At 41.4% G+C, this 23,084-nt stretch overlaps 4 protein-coding genes and 1 pseudogene across 4 annotated transcripts; 4 read left to right on the forward strand and 1 right to left on the reverse strand.

Annotated features, from left to right (window-relative positions):
• The first annotated feature begins 4,731 nt into the window (after positions 1-4,731).
• Positions 4,732-5,429, forward strand: LOC120412647 (lectin subunit alpha-like). The gene is made up of 2 exons (XM_039573201.1): positions 4,732-4,883; positions 4,946-5,429. Exons 1-2 carry the CDS (start codon positions 4,803-4,805, stop codon positions 5,327-5,329), a joined length of 465 nt encoding a protein of 154 aa, XP_039429135.1. The 5' UTR covers positions 4,732-4,802; the 3' UTR covers positions 5,330-5,429.
• Positions 5,361-6,524, reverse strand: LOC120412646 (alcohol dehydrogenase-like). Its single transcript, XM_039573200.2, has 5 exons — positions 6,383-6,524; positions 6,084-6,320; positions 5,854-6,027; positions 5,642-5,799; positions 5,361-5,582 (listed from the first exon to the last, which is right to left on the reverse strand). The coding sequence occupies exons 1-5, from the start codon at positions 6,473-6,475 to the stop codon at positions 5,450-5,452; spliced, it is 795 nt and encodes a 264-aa protein (XP_039429134.1). The 5' UTR covers positions 6,476-6,524; the 3' UTR covers positions 5,361-5,449.
• A 3,163-nt stretch (positions 6,525-9,687) lies between these two features.
• On the forward strand, positions 9,688-10,510 carry LOC120412621 (alcohol dehydrogenase 2-like). The gene is made up of 3 exons (XM_039573172.2): positions 9,688-9,899; positions 9,955-10,112; positions 10,167-10,510. Exons 1-3 carry the CDS (start codon positions 9,756-9,758, stop codon positions 10,267-10,269), a joined length of 405 nt encoding a protein of 134 aa, XP_039429106.2. The 5' UTR covers positions 9,688-9,755; the 3' UTR covers positions 10,270-10,510.
• Positions 10,511-11,166: 656 nt separating this feature from the next.
• On the forward strand, positions 11,167-12,255 carry LOC120412622 (alcohol dehydrogenase-like; annotated as a pseudogene).
• A 4,260-nt stretch (positions 12,256-16,515) lies between these two features.
• LOC120412573 (uncharacterized) lies at positions 16,516-21,864 on the forward strand. Its single transcript, XM_039573087.1, has 2 exons — positions 16,516-19,469; positions 19,527-21,864. The coding sequence occupies exons 1-2, from the start codon at positions 16,516-16,518 to the stop codon at positions 21,862-21,864; spliced, it is 5,292 nt and encodes a 1,763-aa protein (XP_039429021.1).
• Positions 21,865-23,084: the final 1,220 nt, after the last annotated feature.

Below are 23,084 nucleotides of genomic sequence, written 5' to 3' on the forward strand. Positions count from 1 at the left end.
CCGGGAAATTTGTAAATTTCCCGGGAATTCCCGAAACACAAGCGGAAGTATACATTTTCCTACCTTTTTAGCACCAATGTTTTGAAATTATATAAAAAAATTTAAACAAAATTATAATAATATACAAAAAGGCAAATTCAATGATTAACTTTTAATTCAAATTTAAAATACTTGTTCTGGAATAAGTTATTTGCCATGAAAAATATTATTTCTGCATGTTTTTTTCTCATTTCAACTTTATCACTGTCACTGAGACGAATTTAAAAGCAATTTTATTGTTGTGGAGCATAGATTTTCTCTGTCCAAAGACTTTGATTTAAACAAATACTTCTCAACAAAAATGGGTCTCGTGGCGCAGGGGTAGCGGCTTCGGCTGCCGATCCCGATGATGCTATGAGACGCGGGTTCGATTCCCGCCTTATCCACTGAGCTTCTATCGGATGGTGAAGTAAAACGTCGGTCCCGGTTTCTCCTGTCTCGTCAGAGGCGCTGGAGCAGAAATCCCACGTTATGGCCTATCTACAATCACTTAGCTTAGAACATCTAAGTAAAGTAGTTACTTAGGAAAGTACGCAACTTACGGCCGTCATCCACAATCAACTTAGAAATTTTGCTGGGCTGATATACGTTGCTATGCAGTTGTTTGTTTACCTTTGATATTGAAACGTCAACTTACCGTAGATTTTGAAATTTTTCAAACCATACGTCAGTTTCTAATTTGATTACTTTTCCATTGTAGAAGCTCGGCTTCATTTCCATTGATTCAAATTCCTAAGCTAAGTGAAATTTTCTAAGCTAAGTGATTGTAGATAGGCCATTAGAGGAAGGCCATGCCCCGGGGGGCGTAGTGCCAATAGTTTCGTTTTTTTTCTCAACAAAAAATACTAATAATATTTTATTTGTTTGGTGAGCAATTCTCTGAGATATCGGTCATTCGATTTTTTTTGTATTTTTAAATCCTGCTGAAACTTTTTTGGTGCCTTCGGTATGCCCAAAGAAGCCATTTTGCATCATTAGTTCGTTCATATATTTTTCCATACAAATTTGGCAGCTGTCCATAAAAAAAAGAAAAGTGAAAATCAAAAATCTGTATCGTTTTAAGGAATTTTTTGATGTTTAGGAGGACATCAAATGCCAACTTTTCAGAAATCTCCAGAATGGGCAAAAAATCCTTGACCGAGTTATAATTTTTTGAATCAATACAGATTTTTTTTAAAAATCGAAATATTTGCCCCAACTTCAGTTTTCGATGTAACATCGAATTTGCAATCAAAAAGTACAGTAGTGAATTTTTGATAATGTGCACCGTTTTCAAGTAATAGCAATTTTTAGGTAACTTTTTTGAAAATAGTCGCAGTTTTATATTTTTAAAAATAAGTGCCCATGTTTGCCCACCTTTGCAAAAAAATATTTTTGAAAGGCTGAGAAAATTCTCTATATTTTGCTTTTTAGAACTTTGTTGATACGACCCTTAGTTGCTGAGATATTGCCATGCAATGGTTTAAAAACAGGAAAATTGATGTTTTCTAAGTCTCACCCAAACAACCCACCATTTCCTAATGTCGATATCTCAGCAACTAATGGTACGATTTACAATGTTAAAATATGAAACATTCGTGAAATTTTCCGATCTTTTAAAAAAAAATTTCAAAAATTGAAAATCAAGACTAACATTTTAAAAGGGCTTAATATTGAATGTTTGACCCGTTTGAAATGTTAGTCTTGATTTTTAATTTTTGAAAATATTTCCCGGGATTTCTCGAATCCTGCAAATATACATTAAATTTTGAGTGATATGCTCAAAGTCTTTTTGGAAGTTTCATAGATATGCATGGTTGATAACCAATACTAACACTCAAACGCTCGGGTAGTAATCTGCCCATAATTGAAAATTCGGGTATTATGCCAAATCAAGTATTCCGAGAAAAACGCGTTTTAGTGTTTGTCATCAAATCTCCGTCAAGGCAATTTCCCATAAGTGTGGCAAATTAGCCGTTTGGTTTTTCGCATCGGCATCCAAATCTAAATACTAATTAAGTGAAATTCAAGTTTCAGAAGATGTGTTGGAACATCCTCTACCATCTGGTGCTAATAACTCGTTTTTGCCAAAAGAGGATATTAGCCATTTTTTCATTGGTGGGCAGTAATCTGACCCCTATTTTTTTTCTTAAAAATTTCATAACTTTTGGTAGAATTGACCAATTTGGACGCTTCCGGTTTCAAATGATCCAGATTTGTCTATATTTTTAACTGTCACATGGGGGACAAATATGGTCCACTTTTACTGGAGATATTCCGGATTCCATTGGGGTACCTCGGCGCTGCTATATGGGTCTTTAGTCGTTATAACAAAATCTATTTCACAGAACAATGCCGGAAATGATGCAAAACTTCAAGATATCATTCTAACACATCATCCTGCAAAAATAATTGACATGGTTAAGTCATACGGGGCAACGGTCGAAAAACAATTATGTCTCTTTAGAAAACAAAAAAAAATGTATGCTTTTCAGGGAAACCCGTTGATTCCGACGACCCCGGCTGAATTGCCGTTGAGCTCGATACGAAATCGACATGCTTCCTAGGGGAAAGTTGTTCTCCAGACAATTCCGCACATATCTCGCCCTACTAGTTGTTGCTGCTTGTTTTTCCCAGACCTGTAGGAGCAATTGAACAAAATTCATTTTTTTCCATAGTAATCCATAGTAGTAATTCCAGCTTTAACCCGCTCACTGTACGAAGAAACCACTTTTTACGCGATGCGTTACGTTTTTCTAGTTTTTCGATTTCTCTGCCCGAGCATGGGTAAATAACAAAGGAAATGCGTAAAAATACCTTTCTTTGGTATCAATACCAAATTTTGGTATTCCTGGACCTTTTAAAATTTGTCTTAACCCTCTACTGCCCAAATTTTTTTTCGAAAATTTTTATTTTTCCCGTGTTCAGGAGGTCGTTTTGAGCTGGGTGCAGAATAGTTGTTCGCAAAGCGGCCTCAATTTAAAACTGTCAAAGTGGAACCAATTTACTGTTCGCAAAATGATACCAAGAAGTGGCAAGTATTGTAATCGATCTATAATTTATTTTGTCGGAGGTGTCGAGCTTTTGCGGTATTCGAAGTAAACAGATCTTAAAAAGAGGGTAGAAATCGAGATTGGGTAAATTCGTCGCTAGCATTTCAATAAGCGCTGTCTTACGCAAAACCTACGTTTATGACGCTTTGTGAAATATTAGCGACGAATTATCATTGAATGGCACATGCCAAATAATATTGAATAATCTTACTCCAACATTATTACTGCGCTTCAAAGATACACAATCTCGGAACTTCGATTCGGTTGTTCTTCTGATTCACAAAATTCCACCCACTTCTGACGCAATATTTCGTCACGTGGAAATCAAAAAAGGCCTCTTTTGGCCGCCCATCGATTAGTCTACGAACATAAAAAGTGCGAAGCCCTTAATTTTTCAACGAAAATTAAGATTTAAAAATAATCAAAACAAGTCATTTCCGCAGCAAAAAATATGTCACGCTTGAGCTTGAACATAGCCTTCCACTTTGTTTATGTTTACAGCTGTAGTGCAGATGTATTAGTGAGGAGCAGTGAGGAGCATTCGAAAATCACGTTACGCATTCTGTCTTTTCAGCACCCAGGTTTTGAGCAACTTTTGTTCTACGAAAAACTTTACTTCTCTTGTTTTATGTTTTTCTTGTTTCATTTTTAGTATTTTAATTTGCATTTATCTTGCTTAGTTTATGTTTGTTTTCGGTAGTATTTGGCCTATTTTACCACCTCCTATCATTACATTTTGCGTATCTAATTTTTTACGTTTTTATAGCCACTTTTTAAATTTTTTGCTTGTTTTCCACATTTTCTGCTATAAAATGGCACCATTATCATTTAAATTGTAAATAAATGCGTAGAGGCATAGTCTGGGACACTAGAAAAATTACTGCATACTTCTTTTTACTTAAAATATAGGAAATGTTAGTAAAAAACACAGCCAAAGTTGATACCAAAAAAATGACATTTTTGAAAACATTGGCAAAGTCACATAAAACAAGTAAAACTTCCAACCCATACATTTTCTAAAATTTTAAGAGTTCTTCTTTCCAATGCTTTTTAAAGATCAAAAATTGGTTTAAAAATGGATTTTTTAAATCGAAGCCCGTCTAAAGGCGGGGTTGGGTTGTAGAGGGTTAAGGATTATGCAAGAGCAAAACGTGGTATCATACCAATTTAAGGTATTGTTTTGATATTGCAAAATTGCTAAATTTGTCAATGGTCGAACACTACAGTTTGGTATTCTTTTGGTATAACAGTATTTTATGAAATTCCTCTGAAACTATGGGAAAATTTTGATCAATTTTGACAAAATAATTAATTTTGCGCTAAAATGATGTCTCAAAGCGAATGCTTTCATTGAAAACCGGAAATTTCAAACTTGATTTTAAATTTTTTTGATATACCCCCTTGGAACGACGCAACATTTATGCAATCTTTTAAAAGCAGTTTGTAGGTTTTGTTCAGATCTACAAAACGCTTTTTGAAGCATGCAAAAATATTGTATGGTTTAAGAGAAATCGACGAAATAAAAAGCGTAACGCCACCGCGTAAAAAGAGGTTTCTCTGTACCATTATTTTTGTTAAAATTAAATAACAAATATTTGAACTGCAACTCGGCAGATAGTAAATTCTATTACACATCATCCTTATAAAGTGATTGAGATTTCAGTAGCGCGGTCATCTCCTTATCACACGCAAGTTAATTTACATTCTTCGAACGTTCAGTCAGTCAACAAGATGCGAGTTCCGATAGTACTGCTACTTTTAATTGTCCAGCTCGTGATTGGCGTCAAGCGTTACTTCATACCAAATTTGAAGGTAAATATGAGCTCTTTTCTAATTTTAAACATTCTTAAACATCATCGACTTATATAATTCAGGCGAATTGGTACAAAGCTTCAGAATTCTGCAACTCCCAGGACATGGCCCTGGCATCGGTCGAGTCCGTCGAAAAGCATCAATCGCTGGTAAAATTCATAGAATCCACGGACAAGTTCTCCAACGCGTCCCGCTTCTGGCTCGGTGGAAGTGACCTGGCCGAGGAGGGCACATTTGTGTGGGCTCCGACCGGAAGGCTGGTGACGTTTGCGGCTTGGGCCGAAAATGAGCCGAATAACGTGAACGGGACGGAAAATTGCATCGAGATTATCCACAACACGTACGTGAACATTCGCTGGCAGTGGAACGATCACGACTGTCGTGGATTCACGACGTACTTTGTCTGTGAGAGTGTGACCGATCGCTGTATTGAGCCGTTTAGATAAGGGATGGTTGTTATTGAAAAGTGAACAGAAATACACGAATACATGTAACATTTTATTTGTAATTTCGTGGTAGAAAATGCATTAATAAAATTAATATTAATTTTTCGTAATCTCATAAATTCACTCCATTCCGGCCAGAAAACTGTTTGTGCCATACAAAACCGGAACTATTTTGTCCTCTGATGAAACCCAAACTGCGCCATTGTCACCTTCTGTGATGATCTTCGCGACAGCTTTGCCAACTGCCTCGGGTCTGGAATTAACGATACATTTTTTAACAGCTGTTTGAGCAAATTGAACAAATCAACAAACTTTTGCGTTTTGAAGGCCTGAATTAGTTGGTCGTAATATTCAAGCATCCAAGGAAAAGTGAGACAAGAGTTTCTAGAATTTTGGTAGATCGTTGTATCAGTCGCTCCTGGACAGATCGCCATCAGTTTAACTCCAGTTTTATTGAAGATCAATTCTTGCTATTGAATAGTTTCAGAGCAGTTAAAAAAGCGAAACATTTACAACAAACTTACCCCCATGCTTCTGGTGAATCCAACAACACCAAATTTGGTAGCACTGTAAGTCACTCCAAACGGCATCGGCTCAAGTCCAGCGATCGACGAAATGTTCACGACAAACCCTCCCTTGCCACCTTTATCCTTAGACATCAGATCCATCGCCGTCAACGTGCATTCTATCAATCCGGTCTGAGTTGAAAACACAAAATCAGTTTGCCATCAAATCATGTCGTCATGGATCATACCAAATTAACCGCTACACATCCTGCTGGATCTCCTTCATTCAAAATTCCCGCCGAATTGACGAGAATATCAATCGTCCCAAGCCATTTTACAGCATCCTGTCGAAATGCTTTCTCTACGTTGGACTTGTTGGAAACATCACATTTGGAGTAATAAATGGAAGCTCCGGGATTGCATGACTTCAGCTGAGACTCCTGGTCGGCTCTTAGATGTTCAAAAAGATCTAGAATAACGATTTTCTAGAAAGAATAATAAAATATTCAATTTTGAGCTTGTTCACACAAAAAATTCAAACTCATACCGAAACTCCACCTTTGAGAAACTCCTCCGCCGTGGCAAAGCCAATCCCGCTGGCTCCACCGGTAATTACAGCCGTTTTACCTTCCAGCGACATTGCGTGTGCACCAGATGAACTCCAAACCAGCACTGAACGTGCACTAATGCACAACCTAGCGAGTGTTCGTTCATAGGTTAAAATTTCATAATAAGCTGATGAGTACAGATTCGACCTTGTTTGCGTTAACTTGATGCGTTGAACCCAGTTTCAACTTTGTGTGATATAGGGGAACAGCATCTAACTCCATCGTGCCTCTAATGTTGCCATATCAGCATTTTGACGTTAACTTACAGCTAATATAAGCTTTTTAAACTGAAATCGAGTAGTAAAATAAAATCAACAGTTTTACAAATAAGTTGTTTAAATAGTGAAAATCATCAAATTGGATGGAGATAGGAGCGAGTGCTTAACCTGCCAAACATACGAGGATTTCCCCTAGATTGAAACGGTTTGTTTTATGAGACAAAGCAAGATTTAAGAAAGAAGCGTACTCGAATGTATTCATTCACAAGAAAATAATCAGTTTGAATTTTTGTGTGCACCGAACTGGAAATTAAAATTAGGAGGGGAGAGGGGGTAATATGCACCCCAGGGGCAAAATGCACCCCCTGCTTTTCTCGGTATTTGGAAGAATTTACGGGGAAAAAATCATAGAAATTGGAAGCTTAACGTTGCTAAAACATGCTGGAAAAATTTGAGCATCATAGTATAAAAACAGCTTAAGTTATTTGCAAAACTTTAAAATGTTGTGTTTTCATCTTATTTTCATTGAACTTCATTATGATTTTTGGACAATATAAAAAGCATTTATTGTTATTGTAAGTGTTGAGGTGTATAGTTTTTGCCATAATCTTCACAATTCTGTAGATAGATGAGTCCAAAAACATCAAAAAATGCATTTTTTATTAAATTTTCTGCAAAAAACGTGGTCGGGGCAAAATGCACCGCTGTGAAGCTCCTTTGTAAAAACAGCGGTGTCATCTAGTGGTGACTAGTGAAAACTGCTTTTACCCGGTGCATTTTGCCCCATGTTGTGGTGCATTTTGCCCCGTTGTTGTAGTGCATTTTGCCCCAATGTTGCGGTGCATATTGCCCCGCATGGTTGTTTGAAATGAATCAAAAATGTTTTTAGAAATTTGATATTTTCGAACAATTTTGAGGTTTTTTAAGACTTTTTTCTCATGGATGACGAAGAATAATAGTTGTTTTAGAACATCGAACAAAATTCTTCCACAGTAATGCTGTAATGGTTGTGAAATCACAGTTTTCCCTTAGGGGGTGCATATTACCCCCTCTACCCCATTAAGGTCATAGATGGCGTCATTCACTCTTGAAGCGAAGACTGTAAATTATGGTTTTGGATGAAGAGCCCAGAAATGTTGAATTGAAATACAAAATTATTCACAAACAGCATATAGAAAATAGGGGAAATATACCCTTTCTAATCAAACACCTATCTTCGTCATATGGAGAGTTTGATGCTCGATTAAAGCTCCAAAAATACTATTTAGGCTGTAAACTTACCAGCAACAGCACCGCCTCGAGTAAGCACGCAAATGTATGCCACTTACTGGCCAAAAAGATCTAATTTAATGCACTTTTGATCATAATTTCTATTTTGCGAGACCATTTCTCATCATTTTGGTGGCACACACATCCACACGCAAGATCAGAGGTTAACTGCTTAACGAAAGTCGGCATAAATATCTTTTCACTTGCGCTAACGATTTCAAGGCGCTTAAGATATAAAATTGCTTCCAACTACCGGCTACATGTTCTTCTGACCGTTACTTAGTCACTCACTTGAAAAATAATCCCGAAACATGTAAATAATTAGCAAGCGCCATCAAAAAAACAAACGCGCCAAGTCTTTTGACGTTTCAATTTTGACCATCCATTCCAATCGAAGGCTGAAGAAAACCGAGCGAGAAGCGAAGGCAAATAAAGAACAAAGGGTGGCCACCAACACCACCAGCAGCGCTTGTGGTGTTGCCAGGAAACTTTCTCTATAAATGCTACTTTTCGTGAGTGTTCGCTCAAAATTTCATCAATTTTGGCAGCACGAAGCAGACCCAAACGAGCGTTGGAAGAAAAAAAGAACTAAGCTGAAAATACAAAAATGGGCGTGGCCCAATGTACACGACTGATTAGAATGCGTTTTTGAAATATTTTTTTAAAATGCTTGTAAAAGGAATAGCATAACTTTTAATAAAAGTGAAAATAAACAGAAATGTTCACAAAAAGTTGCTCTACTCGTTGGTGTACTTGGTTTTACTGAATTTCAAGGAACACTCCAGATTATCCAGCATCATTCAAACAAGACCGCTTATTAGGCTTAAAATGGGTTTATTTCCCCTAGATTTTTGATTGATGCAATCTGGATTAAGATTTTAATGTTTTTTTTTCTAAAACCATCATGGCCAACACATTTAACGGGTGTCTTTCTTTCGATGTCAAAGAAAATAACATACTGGTAAGACAGTTTAGCTTTTTTTATTCTGATTTGTTCAATTAGGAAATATGTTTCAATAAATGCAAACATTTACACCAGAAAAGCATCATTGTTGAAAAGCATGGGAGCTATTCTCATGCATCATGAACTATAATTATCATAGTTTTGAATATGATTAACTAGTCCAAACAATCTATAAACCTATATTTGATCTATACTTTTATAAAATCGACCCGTTGACTCTATGATGGCGCTAACTCAGTCGAGGCTAGGTCATGTTCAATATTTTAAATTCGCACAGCAAAGGCCTAATTTAGAGCATTCATTGATTTTTTAACTGCACTTACTCAATTTCTCGTTAGTGAACATTCAGTACTGATTTGGGTGCAATCCGTAGTGAACGCAATGTTACTCGAAGGAAAAACTGCTATCGTTACTGGTGGAGCCAGTGGAATTGGTTTAGCTACGGCGGAAGAGTTGCTAAAAAATTGAGTATCTGTAGGATTGAAGCATTGGATAAAGTTAAAAACTATTGAAGTAAAATAAATAAAATCTTTTTTTCTAGAAAATACTCATTCTAGATCTTTGGGACAGTCTGAGTGAGGAGCAAGAATCTCAGCTGCAATCATGCAATCCAAAATCGTCAATTTTCTACTCTAAATGTGACGTTACCAACAAGTCGAACGTGGCAAAATCATTCCGTCAGGATGCTGTGAAATGGCTCGAATCGATTGATATCCTCGTCAATTCAGCTGGGATTTTGAATGAAAGCGATCCTGATGGTTGTGTTGCGGTCAATTTGGTAAGGTCTACAAAACAAAATCTTGACCAAAATTGTCATATTTTTAAATAAAGACTGGATTAATAGATTGCACGCTGACGGCTATGGAGCTGATGTCCAGAAATAAGAACGGAAATGGAGGAATTGTGGTGAACATCTCTTCAATTGCAGGACTTGAACCATTGCCATTTTGTGTAACATACTCTGCTACCAAATTTGGTATTGTTGGATTCACCAGAAGCATGGGGGTAAGACTACTTAACCCTGAAGATAACTCTCATAATAGGATATCTTTTTCAATAGCAACAAATTATTTACAACAAAACTGGAGTAAAAGTGATGGCAATCTGTCCGGGAGCAACTGAAACTGCCATCTATAACAATGCGGGAATCTCAATTCTAAGCTTCCCTTGGATGAGTGAATACATCGAACAACTAATTCTGGCATATAAAACACAACAGTTTGTTCAACAAAACTAATTCGCTGTCAGCATAATAAGAGTCTTTTCTTGCAGGCCTGAGGTGGTTGGCAAAGCTGTCGTAAAGATCATCACTGAGGGAAACAACGGATCGGTTTGGGTTGTTTCCGAGGACTTTGGTCTTTCTGTTACTCTGTAGAATTTTTGTTTGGACGACTCAGGCTCCGAACCCGCAACCCGGTTTGAATTAACAAAATAACACCGTGTAACAAAATAAGAAAAATAAAAAAAAACATTCGCTTAAGAGGCAGTTTTTTCATTATGCTCGGTTTCGTCTCGAGGTCGTGTAGAGGTGCACCGATTTGGACAAAACTGTCAGCGTTGTTTGTTTATACATGAGACGAAGTCATACAAAATACAAGCCCGCTGGTTGTAGCAGTGAATTGGGGTAAAATGATTATTGAATTCAAGATTGAAAAAGTCTTTCAAAACTTTATTTCACTTTAAAGGTTTTTTGAAACACTTCAAAATGTATCATAAAGATCGTTCAAAGATTTCAAAATTTTTATCATAACTTTCTAGTAGTTTCATAACTTAATTAGTAAAAAATGATATTAATTCCTTAGGTCAAGCCAGCCATATGGCAACCACAGATAGACGGACAATCCATATACGGACGTTACAAATGGTAACGGGTGGTAAAGGCGTTAGATCTGTCCACAATGTCAAAATCACGTGGTGGTATCAACAAAAAGTGTGGCTTTCATTTTTTAAACTAAAATGCCACACTTTTTTGTTAAATGTAAAAAGTTAAATTTCACGAGAATTCCAAATCGCTGCAAAAAGATACTGGCGTTTAAAAAAAATGTGTTACCCGGTGTAATTTACCAAACTTGTTGACTTAGCTTTGTGACTCAAAGTCATAACTAGGTTTTATAATGTTTGCTCAAGTTTGCACAGCCACACTCAAATCTAGACAGAAGCTTATTTTAACCTTCAACATTTGTGTTCTTGCCGTAATAGGTTGTTCATGAATATTAGTATAGATGTCAGTACGGATTTTGCGCTCATCTTTTGTACACGCAATTTGCACGCAATGTCACTGAATGGAAAAACTGCTATCATCACCGGTGGAGCAAGTGGCATTGGCTTTGCCACGGCGGAGGAGTTTCTGAAAAACGGAATATCTGTAAGATTATTAGTAGTTAGGTGAAGAAAATTGACCCTACGGATTTCTAGAAAATACTCATTCTTGATCTTTGTGCAAATCTTAGTGCCGATCAGGAGTCTCAGCTGGAAACATGTAATCCAAACTCTACAATTTTCTACTCCAAATGTGATGTTTCCGTCAAGTCAAACGTGGCAAAATCATTCCGCCAGGATGCTGTAAAATTTCTTGGAACGATTGACATTCTCGTCAATTCGGCAGGGATTTTGAATGAAAGTGATCCTGCTATTTGTGTAACGGTTAATTTGGTATTAAATTAAATTTTAAACGATCAAGCAATACTACATAAATTGAAATAAGATTGGATTGATAGATTGCACATTGACGGCTATGGATCTGATGTCCAGAGATAAAGATGGAAGTGGAGGAATTATAGTAAACATCTCGTCAATTGCCGGACTTGAACCGATGCCGATGTGAGACGTTTAAAACCCAAAAGTATGCTACACATAGCAACATTCTACATTGTTACTAGAGTTTTAAACATATTCATGTTCGTTCCAGACCTGAGGCGGTTGGCAAAGCTATCGTGAAGATCATCACCGAAGGTGACAACGGATCTGTTTGGATCGCATCCGAGGATCAAATAATTCCAGTGATGTTCCAGCCCAACAAGTTCATAGCGAAGATGTGAAATGGCAGTACAATGAAACCTCGATGGTTTGACACCAACTGTTGTCAAACGAACGGGGTCACTTTTTAGTTTGACACCCCTTTTACACGGAGTTCACACACACTACCAAACGTTTGTCTTGATAGTGTGCGTGAGCGCTGTGTAAAAAGTGACAGTTCGTCACTTTTTAGTTTGACCAACGGGGTACAAACTAAAAAGGTGTCAAAAGTGTCTTTATGTGTCCATAAACCTCAACTTGATGACTATATAAGACATTTTTTGCCGATTACAAATTATCAAGCCGAAATGCAATCAATGGTGCTTACCACAGTGCGCAGATGCGCAAGTCACGTTAGACATTTGATGGACGAGCAACTTGATTTCTATAACTGAAATGGTTATGCAAGGTAAAACAACTGTTATCAATGGAATTGGTTTTGCAATTGCAGAGGAATTTCACATACATGGAGTTTGTGTATGAAAAATTAGGAATGTTATAAGAATATCATTCGTAAGAATGTTGCATTTCGATTGTATAGAAAGTCCTCATAACCCAACTGAAGTCGTGCAATCCGATATGTTCCGTAATCTACGCGCAATGTGACATAACAGAGCGATCTGGTTCTGCTCAAACTGTTGCAGTCAATTTGGTTGTCACAACATCACAACGTTCAAATTGAGAACAATTCTATAACAAAAATGACAGATGGCCTTAAATTTCTACTACACACATTGTTCCTTAATATAGTTTCAACTCCTCAAATCCCTTTTTCATGACCTTTAGCAAGAAGGCATCTTCTATATATCAAACACTTGTTACAAGGAAAAAAATCGCCAGAATCTTGATCCATATATTTATCAATCAAACCCAGCAATGTAGAACATTCCATCAATCTCCTCCTTTTCCTCCTCCTCCCCATCCCACCACCATCAACATCTCGAATTATTCATCTTCCTAAATACCAACAAACCCGGACGGGTTTAGTTCAAGGACGTATCACTTGCTCATTTTCTCTGCACTGGGACTCGCGTGCAACCTGTCCGCCGTGGCAATTGTTCGTCCAGCCGGAGTGTGTGACCGCGAACCGCCTTGGACCCCGCCCCACGAAGAACCTGACGCACAGCATCCCGGTTAGACTGGTTCAATGCTTTGTGAATTAGTGGGAAACTCAGATTTATGTATGTATTTTTGAAATAAGCTTAAAACGTTTTTTTTAAACAAAATTCCAAAAAAAAATTGCTTCAAAAAATACTAAAAAAAAGTCTGATTATCAGATAACCTGATCTCTCTAAATCTCACTACTTTTTTGAACCAGTCTTACTTAAATACAGGTTGATAGAGCGGGGTAGGCGCTAAAATAAGGTACTAAATGTCTTCCGAGCTTAAAGTGAGGCATAGCATTCGGAGCGAAGACAAACAAACACTCCAACGAGGAGTACCGTAAACCGGGGTGACTTTGATAGGATTTCAATTTATTTTTGGAATATTTTCCAACTGGTAAGGCTTGTCTTGAGATTATTATTTTTAAAACATGTACTGGGGTAGCCCACACATGGTCCATATACCATTTTTGAAAAAAAGTTTTTTCAATAGTGTTTTAAAAAATAGTTACGTTAAAAATTCTTATTTTGAATTCCGGGGTGACTTTGATAGTCATAGTTTTTCTTGTTAAAATCAGATTTAAGGTGTTCAAACTTTATTTTTACGTCAAATGTAACATTACTAAGGTTGCTAATTTAGTTTTCTAGGAAAAAAATCAATGTTTATATTTAGTTAACTAAGTTTATAAGTTTTTTAACAAAATGCATATAAATTTTAGGTAAAATTGTTTAAAAGTCAGAATTTTGCCAGAAATTCGTTAAAACTTGATATGTTTATAAGATTATCGATTAATATTGCATTTAAAACTGATTTAGAAGCAAAAATCAAAAGTTTTCACATTTTATATAAAATTTGTTCAACTTAAAATGCCTATGAAACAAAAGATTTTTATTTATTTATGTTTCAAAAACACATAATATTTATTATTTACAAACTTATTCAACCTTCTCCTAGTGGAAAATTGTCCAAAGAATCCGAAAATGCATTCCGTTTTCCGATTCAAAATTATGTTCGTTGAGAAAAACATGACACTTTGAGAAGATTTAAATAATGTTTTTCATCAACATTTTCTTAATTATAGTTAGCTAACTTTTTAAAATTTCCAAAATTTTATAAAAAGTTTTTCTTGAGGTACTTTGAACACTTCTCTACCACGGTCAGTATGATTCTAAACCATTCCGTACGTATTTAAGTTGTACTCTTCATTTTTCGGAAAAATCTCAAACCTATCAAAGTCACCCCGGCTATCAAAGTCACCCCGTTTTACGGTACGAGATTATCATCGAAGAGCAAACTCGTGAAGCAGAAGCATGCGCGGAAAACAGGATGAGGAGGCTTCAAACAGTAATGATTATCAAACTCTACAGTCACTGCTCGTTGGTTAGAAAATAAAAAATAAAAAATTTATTGACATAATTGAATAAGGTGCTAAAACAAAAATAAAATTGACATTCAACTCCCAAAAATTCAAAATCAGATTATTTGAAATGAAGATTATAATAATTCTTTCAAGTTTCATTATTTAATTTAATTGTGGTTAAACGAATGTATTTAAAAAAAACGAATAAATACGTTGAGATTAAGTTTCACATAACAAGCGATTACTGTTGCTCGTTGAACTAGTTCGACAAGCAGAGCTACCATGCATACCTTACAGTCCAAAAGATGCAAACCTGTAGATGGACAATGAGAGCAAGCTTTTCCACACTTATTTTTATTATCAGCCAACTTTTACAGGGTTCTACTACAAGTGTGCCAATAATACTATTTGATAAAATTTATTGGAAGCACGACATTTCGTTGAATGAAGCCTGCATGCAGTTGTCGGTTTTCAGCTCTAAATATCAACAGGATTATTTTGTTGTCTTGTTTTGCTCAAAGCTCGTTGTTCTGGACGTCCAACGCGCGTTGACAACAGCAGGTTTTGAGTGCTTATATTACAAGTATTTACGAGAGAACTAATGCATCCTTTTGGCAATGGTGGCTTATTTTTAAATCTGAATCTTCGGGAAGGTCAAAGGGATGATGAAATATTTGATTGACTTTTTTACCTCAATTCCGTTGCAATAGTTTGTTATATTTTTGATAACATTATTTAAATTCTGAGTTAATCATATTGCTAAATTCTTGGCCATTTTGGTAATTGGTGGCCATTGATGGAAATATTCATCAGTAATTAAATTCATAGATTTTTGAAAATTACAATACTTTGCTACACAGAAAAAAAATTATGGTAATATTCATCAAGAGATGTTGACAGATTTTGTGTCAAAAAAATGTGTAATATTGCATCAGGAACTGGTGAATTTTCATCAGGTTCACATTTTTACACATTTTGTATGTAATATTACTCAAAAAAGAGGTAATATTCAACCTACTAAATGTTCAACCTTCCAAAATTCAACTTTTTTTTCTGTGTATAACGTCATGATTCGAATTCCCGGACGCTTCGAAATCCGGACACTTCATCTTGTTTTATCAATTATGTGGATATAAGTTCTCATAATAATTGTCAAAACTGCGTTATTTGATGAATTCTAACACCAACCTTCATTTCAAATATGTTTGGACGCTGTAGCCAATGCTAAAACAAATAAATTAAATAAAAACATGAGATTACCAAAACTGTGAAACATTTCGCTGAAATATTTCATAGGAGTCCGAAGCACCGGGAAGGCAAAGCAGAATTTTTGGTTCTGATTTCCTTAGATTCTAGCAATTTTATAAATATCAATTGTTTTGGTGTAAACATCTTATTTGAGACCTAAAGAATGCCATTCACTAAAATTTCGGCCCAAATTTGTGCGATTCATAAGCAAAACTGAGTGTCTGGAATTCAAATCAACTTTTATCAGTATCCGGGATTCGAAACACAACAAGTCATTTTAATTTAAAAATTGTGAGGAAAAATGGTTAGAAAAGACATATTTTGCATTCATTCACTTTAAATTGACTGTTTATACTACATCCTGGTTACGCTGTCCGTTTTGTAAGCGGATGATTCGGGGTTCGATTCCCATCAGCTGCAACCTCCCATCGGATGAGGAAGTAAAATGTCGATCCCGGCCTTGGTTGTTTGGCCGTTAAGTCATTCCAGGTGTAGGAGTCGTCTCCATGCCATAAGTACACGCAAAAAAATAAGGCATATTTGAATCAACAAAACGTTTTGTTGATTTGAAAATCATTATTTTTGTTGAATCAACGCTAAACGTCAAAGCAGCTGTTTGGGTAGAACCAACGTAGTGTGTAGAATTTTGACTTAAACCCCTTAACCGTGTACAGTCCACTTCCCAACACAACATCACACACACACTGACACAGCAAAGGGCCCAGTAAATGTCACTTCCCCAAAAAACTTCCGTTAGGAGCGATCATTCTCGAACAAGCCAAATAAAGAGAAACACGTATTTTAGAGTTCGTCGCGACTTTTCATTTATTTCGTTTCGACCGCAAACATTTATGGTCCTTCGCGAACCGAATAGTAGAACCGTGCGATTTCCCGATGGAATCGATCACCGCGAAACGGAATTCGCTCTTTGCGAAAGTGAAACGCGAACTCGAAACCGCGGAACGAGTGAAGACGCAAAACCCCTCACTCTCTGAGGTTCGTGAGCGTCTGGTGCGCCTCGAGGCGCTGGGGAACAGTTTCTTCGACGTCCAGGACCAGTTCGAGGATGGAACCTCAGCGACCACCTTGGAAAACCTAGTCTCGGTCTTCGACTACCGGAAGGAGTTTGAAGATCGGTACTATGCAGCGAAGGCGATCTACGCTGCCCTCGACGAAGGTTCCGGCGCCAGCGATCGATCGTTCGCTGAGCCGGCGAACAACCTGAAAACTGCGGTAGCGGCGCTGTTGGAAACGCAACGAGCGCTCCTGTCCAACCAAGCGGCCCACGCAGCCCAGCTGAACCAGATTCAGCAAGGAAACCCACCTCCAGCAGGACAACCAGCTCAAGCACAACCGGATCCCTTCATCAACGTCCGGCTTCCTCCAATCAACATCCCGAAGTACGCGGGAGTCCGGAAAGAATGGCTTTCGTTCAAGGATCTGTTCGTCAGCACCATCCACAGCAAGGAGTCGCTGCGGCCGTCGCAGAAGCTGCAGTACTTGAAGTCGCTGCTGGAGGGTGACGCAGCCTCCCAAATCAGCTCATTCGGCATCTCGGATGACAACTACCCGCTGGCGTGGGACAAGCTGCTGAGGAAGTACGACCAGAAGAAGTACACCGTGTTCGCGCTTGTGAAGGAATTCCTGGATCAACCTGTCGTGTCAGACGCAACCGCTGGCAACCTCCAGAAGCTGGTCACGACCTCGGACGAGGTAGTTCGGCAGCTCGACGTCTTGGGCGAGCAGTACCAGTCGCGGGACCCCTGGCTGATCCAGCTGATCCTGGAGAAGATTGACGAGGAGACGCAGGCGCTCTGGGCGCAAAAACTCGTCACTTTGGAGAACCCGAGCCTCACGGACTTCCTGAAATTCCTTGAGGACCGGTGCGACGCCATCGAAACCTGCTCATCATTCACACGAAAGTGCACCTCGAGTGGAGCGGGGGCGAAGAAGGAGATACGAAAGCAGCCGGCCAAGCCAGCTGAGAAGAAGGTGGAGAGCTACGTCGCAACACCGCAGCCCTGCCCAAAGTGTTCCAAAGAACACTTGCTGTTCCTGTGCGAAGCGTTCAAGGCGTCCAGCGTCGCCGACCGTCGGGAGTTGGTGCAGAAGTCCAGACTTTGCTTCAACTGCCTGAGGACGTCGCATACGGCAAAAACCTGTTCCTCCAAGCACACCTGCAAGACTGATGGATGCAACCAGCGTCATCATACGCTCCTCTGTCAACACGTCGGCAGACAGGCAGCTACCGCAGGGCTTCCGGGTCAACAGATAGCAGCGATGCCGGTCCAGCAACCGGCCATGGAAGCTCAACCCACGGTTCCGAGTTTCAAGGCGGAGGTCACCAGTGATCCAGCCGTCAAGATCACCGTTCTACCCACTGCGCTCGTCAAGCTGCGCGGTAAGAATGGTGTCTTCCACACTGCTAGGGCGATGATAGACTCGTGCTCTGGTGCGTCGCTGATAAGCGAGGCCTGCATGACGCGACTCGGGATCAGCCGGAGCAACGCGCGGTTCCCAGTAACTGGAGTTGCCGGGACACACGCAGGAACCACCCGGGGAATGGCGCTACTAGAGATTGCACCCCGTTTCAGCGACGAAGTGGTGATGAAGACGCAGGCGTACGTGCTCGAAGTGTTGGCTCCCCCCACACCGTGCCAAAGCTTCAAGCCCAAGCAATTGGAACTACTCCGAGGGCTCCAGCTAGCCGATCCGGAGTACTACAAAGCGGGACCGGTAGACGTCATCCTAGGCGCCGAGCTGTTCCTGCCGATTCTACAAGCGGGCCAGGTTACAGACGAGGACGGTCTACCCGTGGCCCAGAAGTCATCGCTCGGCTGGCTCGTTGCCGGCAAGTTCGGTGGTGAAACAATGCTGCAAACAAATTTGGTGTCCTTCACGGTGCAGCTGGATGTCAACATCGACCAGACGCTGCGCAAGTTTTGGGAAACCGAAGAAGTGCCAGCGGCCAAGGTACTCACCGTCGACGAGAAGCGCGCTGTTGACATCTTCAACACAACTACCAGGCGCAACGACGAGGGCCGATTCGTGGTTCGGCTCCCCTTCGACGACTCCAAGCCGGCATTGGGCGACTCGCTCGGTGCGGCACTCAGAAGGCTGCATGCGATGGAGCGGAAGTTCCTCTCGAATCCGCCGTTCAAGCAAGCCTACCGCAACTTCATGTCCGAGTACCAGCAACTGGGACACATGGAGCTCATTCCGCAATCCGAAGTCGACAAGCACCCCAGCGAGTGCTTCTATTTGCCTCACCACGCAGTCCAGAAGGAGGACAGTTCAACAACGAAGTTGCGTGTCGTCTTCGATGGCTCGTTCAGAACCAGTTCTGGCGTGTCGTTGAACGACCGGTTGCTGATTGGTCCAAACAACAACGAGGACCTGTACGACGTCTACTGCCGCTTCCGCACCTACCCCGTGGTCTTCGTGAGCGACATCGAGAAGATGTACAGGCAAGTACGGGTGGACAAGCAGGACACGGACTTCCAGCGGATCGTCTGGCGCGATGATCCCGACCAACCGGTGCAGCACTACCGTCTGACGACGGTGACGTACGGCACTTCAAGCGCAGCCTACTTAGCGACCGAGTCTCTCCGACAAGCGGCCCGAGACAACGCTGAGAAGCACCCCGTAGCAGCTGACAGGATCCTCAAAGGGTTCTACGTGGACGACCTGATGTCCGGCGCCGACACAGTCGAAGAAGCTCAAGAGCTAGCTGGCCAGATCACAACCATCCTGGGCGAAGCTGGATTCGTCCTCCGAAAGTGGTCCTCCAACGCACCCGAGCTGCTGGAGAACATCGCAGACAGCCGACAGGGACCAGTCCCTGTTGAGTTCACGAACGTGACAGCGTCGTTCAAGGCACTTTAGATTCACTGGTCTCCAACTAGTGACTGGTTCGAGTTCAAGGTCAACCTGGACATCAACAGCCCGAACACGAAGCGTCAACTCCTCTCCGACGCATCCAGGCTATTCGACCCGTTCGGATGGCTCGCTCCAGTGATCGTCAAGATCAAAATCATCTTCCAACTGCTGTGGCTGTACGACTTGCTGTGGGACGACCCGCTGCCACCCCTTCCCGAAGCAGATTGGAACACCATCAAGCAAACGCTTCACCTGCTGGAGCGGATTCGCGTGCCCCGCCGAATTCCAGCCTTCAACGGCAAGTTGCAGCTGCTCGGATTCTCGGACGCCTCGGAGTCGGCGTACTCAGCAGTCGTCTACGGTCGGTCTGCGGACCGCAACGGGAAAATCCACATCGTGCTGATTTGCGCTAAAACCAAGGTTGCGCCAATTCAGCAGATCTGCGTCCCAAAGCTCGAACTCAACGGTTCCTGGCTGCTGGCCGCCCTGATGAAGCGAGTCTCCCTCGCTTTGTGCCACCTCGAGCTGCAACACTTTGCCTTCACGGACTCGGCAATCGTACTGGAATGGTTGTCGGCACACCCCCGCAAGTGGAAGACTTTCGTCGCCAATCGAACGTCAGCGATCCTGGACTTCCTGCCCAGGAGCATGTGGCACCATGTGTCATCGAAGGACAACCCGGCCGACTGTGCGTCGCGAGGGATCTCGCCGCTCGAGCTGCTCAACCATCCGCTGTGGTGGGACTCCCCCTACTGGGCCCACAGCGAGCAGTCGTTCTTGGAACACTGCGCAGCACCGGCACCGAAGGCACCACCCCTCGAAGAACGACAGATTCGCACATTCTGTCTGGAGATTGGCTCCCCGCGTAGCAACTTCACCCTGGAGCGCTACCTTCTCGATCGGTTCTCCTCGCTACGCCGCTGCACTCGGACGCTGGCGACGATCCGACGGTTCCTGTTCAACCTGGCGCGACCGAAGGTGGAGCGCTTAACCGGACCGCTGACACCGGCGGAACTCAAGGTAGCTGGTCTACAACTCGTACGACTAGCACAACACGAAGCATTTGCGAAGGAGATTGCCTGCCTGCGCAAATCGACCGAGGTTTCCAACAAGAGCAAGCTGCGCCCGCTCTTTCCGTTCATCGACCGGGACGGAACACTGCGTGTCGGTGGAAGGCTGCAGAACGCCGACATCCCCTACGACATGAGACACCCGCCCATTCTGCCGCAGCAGCACCGACTGACAACACTTGTCATTCAAGACCTTCACCTGGACAACCTACACGCAGGGCCTACCTTGGTGATCTCAACCCTCAACCAGCGCTTTTGGGTGATGGGATGCCAGACGGTCGTGCGACAGCAACTGCAAAAGTGCGTCCGCTGCTGCCGAATGAAAGCCAGAACCGCTCAGCAGCTGATGGGAAGTCTTCCGGCGGTGCGAACAACGCCGGCCAGAGCATTCGTCCACGTCGGAGTCGACTACGCAGGACCAATCCTCGTCAAGAGCGGCAACCCAAGGAAACCACACGTGACAAAGGGCTACATCGCAGTGTTTGTATGTCTCTGTACGAAAGCTGTGCACTTGGAAGTCGCCGGCGACCTGTCCACGAAGGCCTTCTTCGGTGCACTCAAACGGTTCATCGCCAGGAGAGGACTGTGCACCGAGATATGGTCCGACAACGGGACGAACTTCGTCGGAGCCGATCGGCAGATGCAGGAGTTTTTCGAAACCGACGAGTTCAAGCAAAAAGCCGCCCACTTCGCTGCCAACATTGGGATGAAGTGGACCTTCATTCCGCCTTCCGCACCCCACATGGGAGGATTGTGGGAAGCTGCGGTCAAGAGTGCGAAGACCCACCTGCGCAAGGTCCTGGGAAACGAGTCGGCCACCTACGAAGAGCTCTACACCATCCTGACGCAAATCGAGGCCTGCCTCAACTCGCGTCCGCTTTGCGCCATCTCCAACTCTCCCGATAGCTGCGAGGCCCTCACCCCCGGACACTTCATCATCCAGCAACCGATGAACCTCCTGCCGGAACCCAGCGTTTCGGACGTACCGCGCAACCGACTGGACAACTGGCAGCTCGTCCAGCAGAAGGTGGAAGAAATCTGGACTCGTTGGCGCAACGAGTACGTGACGTCCCTGCAACCGCGCAGCAAGTGGCAATCGGAGATCGACAACCTGCAGGTCAACCGCTTGGTGCTGGTCAAGAACGAGAACACCCCGCCGGCCCAGTGGGAGTTGGCCAGAGTAGTTGCGACACACCCGGATCGCAATGGAATCGTGCGGACCGTCACGCTGCGCAGAGGAACAACGGAGTACCAGAGACCGATCCAGAAGTTGGTTCCACTACCGACTGATTGAGGCTACTGCCTCAAGGTGGGGAGGATGTTTGGGTAGAACCAACGCAGTGTGTAGAATTTTGACTTAAACCCCTTTACCGTGTACAGTCCACATCCCAACACAACATCACACACACACTGACACAGCAAAGGGCCCAGTAAATGTCACTTCCCCAAAAAACTTCCGTTAGGAGCGATCATTCTCGAACAAGCAAAATAAAGAGAAACACGTATTTTAGAGTTCGTCGCGACTTTTCATTTATTTCGTTTCGACCGCAAACAGCAGCTTTTTCGAAACAACAAAAGACTTTTGTTAAATTTAGAAAATCAAGGTTTGTTTCAACGCAAAATCGGCGTTGATTATATTCAACAAAAAATTTGTTGATTCAAACCTCGTACAGGCTGATTCTACAAAACATTTTTCTGCGTGTACAAACAACACACCTAACCAAGCCTACTCCGGTGGAATCGCTGGCGGCGGTTCGACTCGCAATCCAAAGGTCGTCAGTTCAAACACTGGGGTGGAAGGTTCCTTGGAGTAAAAAGAGGTTTGGGTGCTCTCCCCATTCAAGCCTTTGGACTCCTAGGTTCGAGCAGAAATGTGCAATAGAGACCACAAAAGACCCGGGGGTCGTTAATGTGGATGGTTTGATTTTTTTGACTACATCCTGATGATATTTCTACATTTCTAACTTATTGCCAGCTATAACAAAAATGATCTGCTACTAAGTGTCCGGATACCGAATCACGTTAGAAAGCCGAAAAAAGGCAAAAATAAAATATCTAGAAAATCTAGATTTTTCAAAGAAGAATTTAATCAGTTTAACAATTTCTCATATCAAATCAAGCTTTAGCAATCTACACAGCCAAAAAAAGTTGAATTTTGAAATGTTGAAAATTTGGTTGGATACATATTACTCATTTTTTGAGTAATATTACTCAAATTTTTTTTAAAAATTTGAACCTAATGAATATTCATCAGAAACTGATGAAAATTCACCAATTTCTGATGTAATATTACACATTTTTTCCGCCATAAAATCTGTCACCATTTCCTGATGTATATTATCATTTTTTTTCTGTGTAGTTGAAAATAAAACAAGATTTAATTTAAAATTTTGTCCATTATGTACTGTTAGAACTTGTTTTTAAACGTCTTCTTATAAATTTAACTAGTAATGGATTAAACACACACGTACACAAGCACATCAGTTGAAACCTATGTTACTTTTTAGAGGCAAC

Source organism: Culex pipiens, chromosome 3, assembly GCF_016801865.2.
Source record: "Culex pipiens pallens isolate TS chromosome 3, TS_CPP_V2, whole genome shotgun sequence".
Lineage (NCBI taxonomy): Eukaryota > Metazoa > Arthropoda > Insecta > Diptera > Culicidae > Culex > Culex pipiens.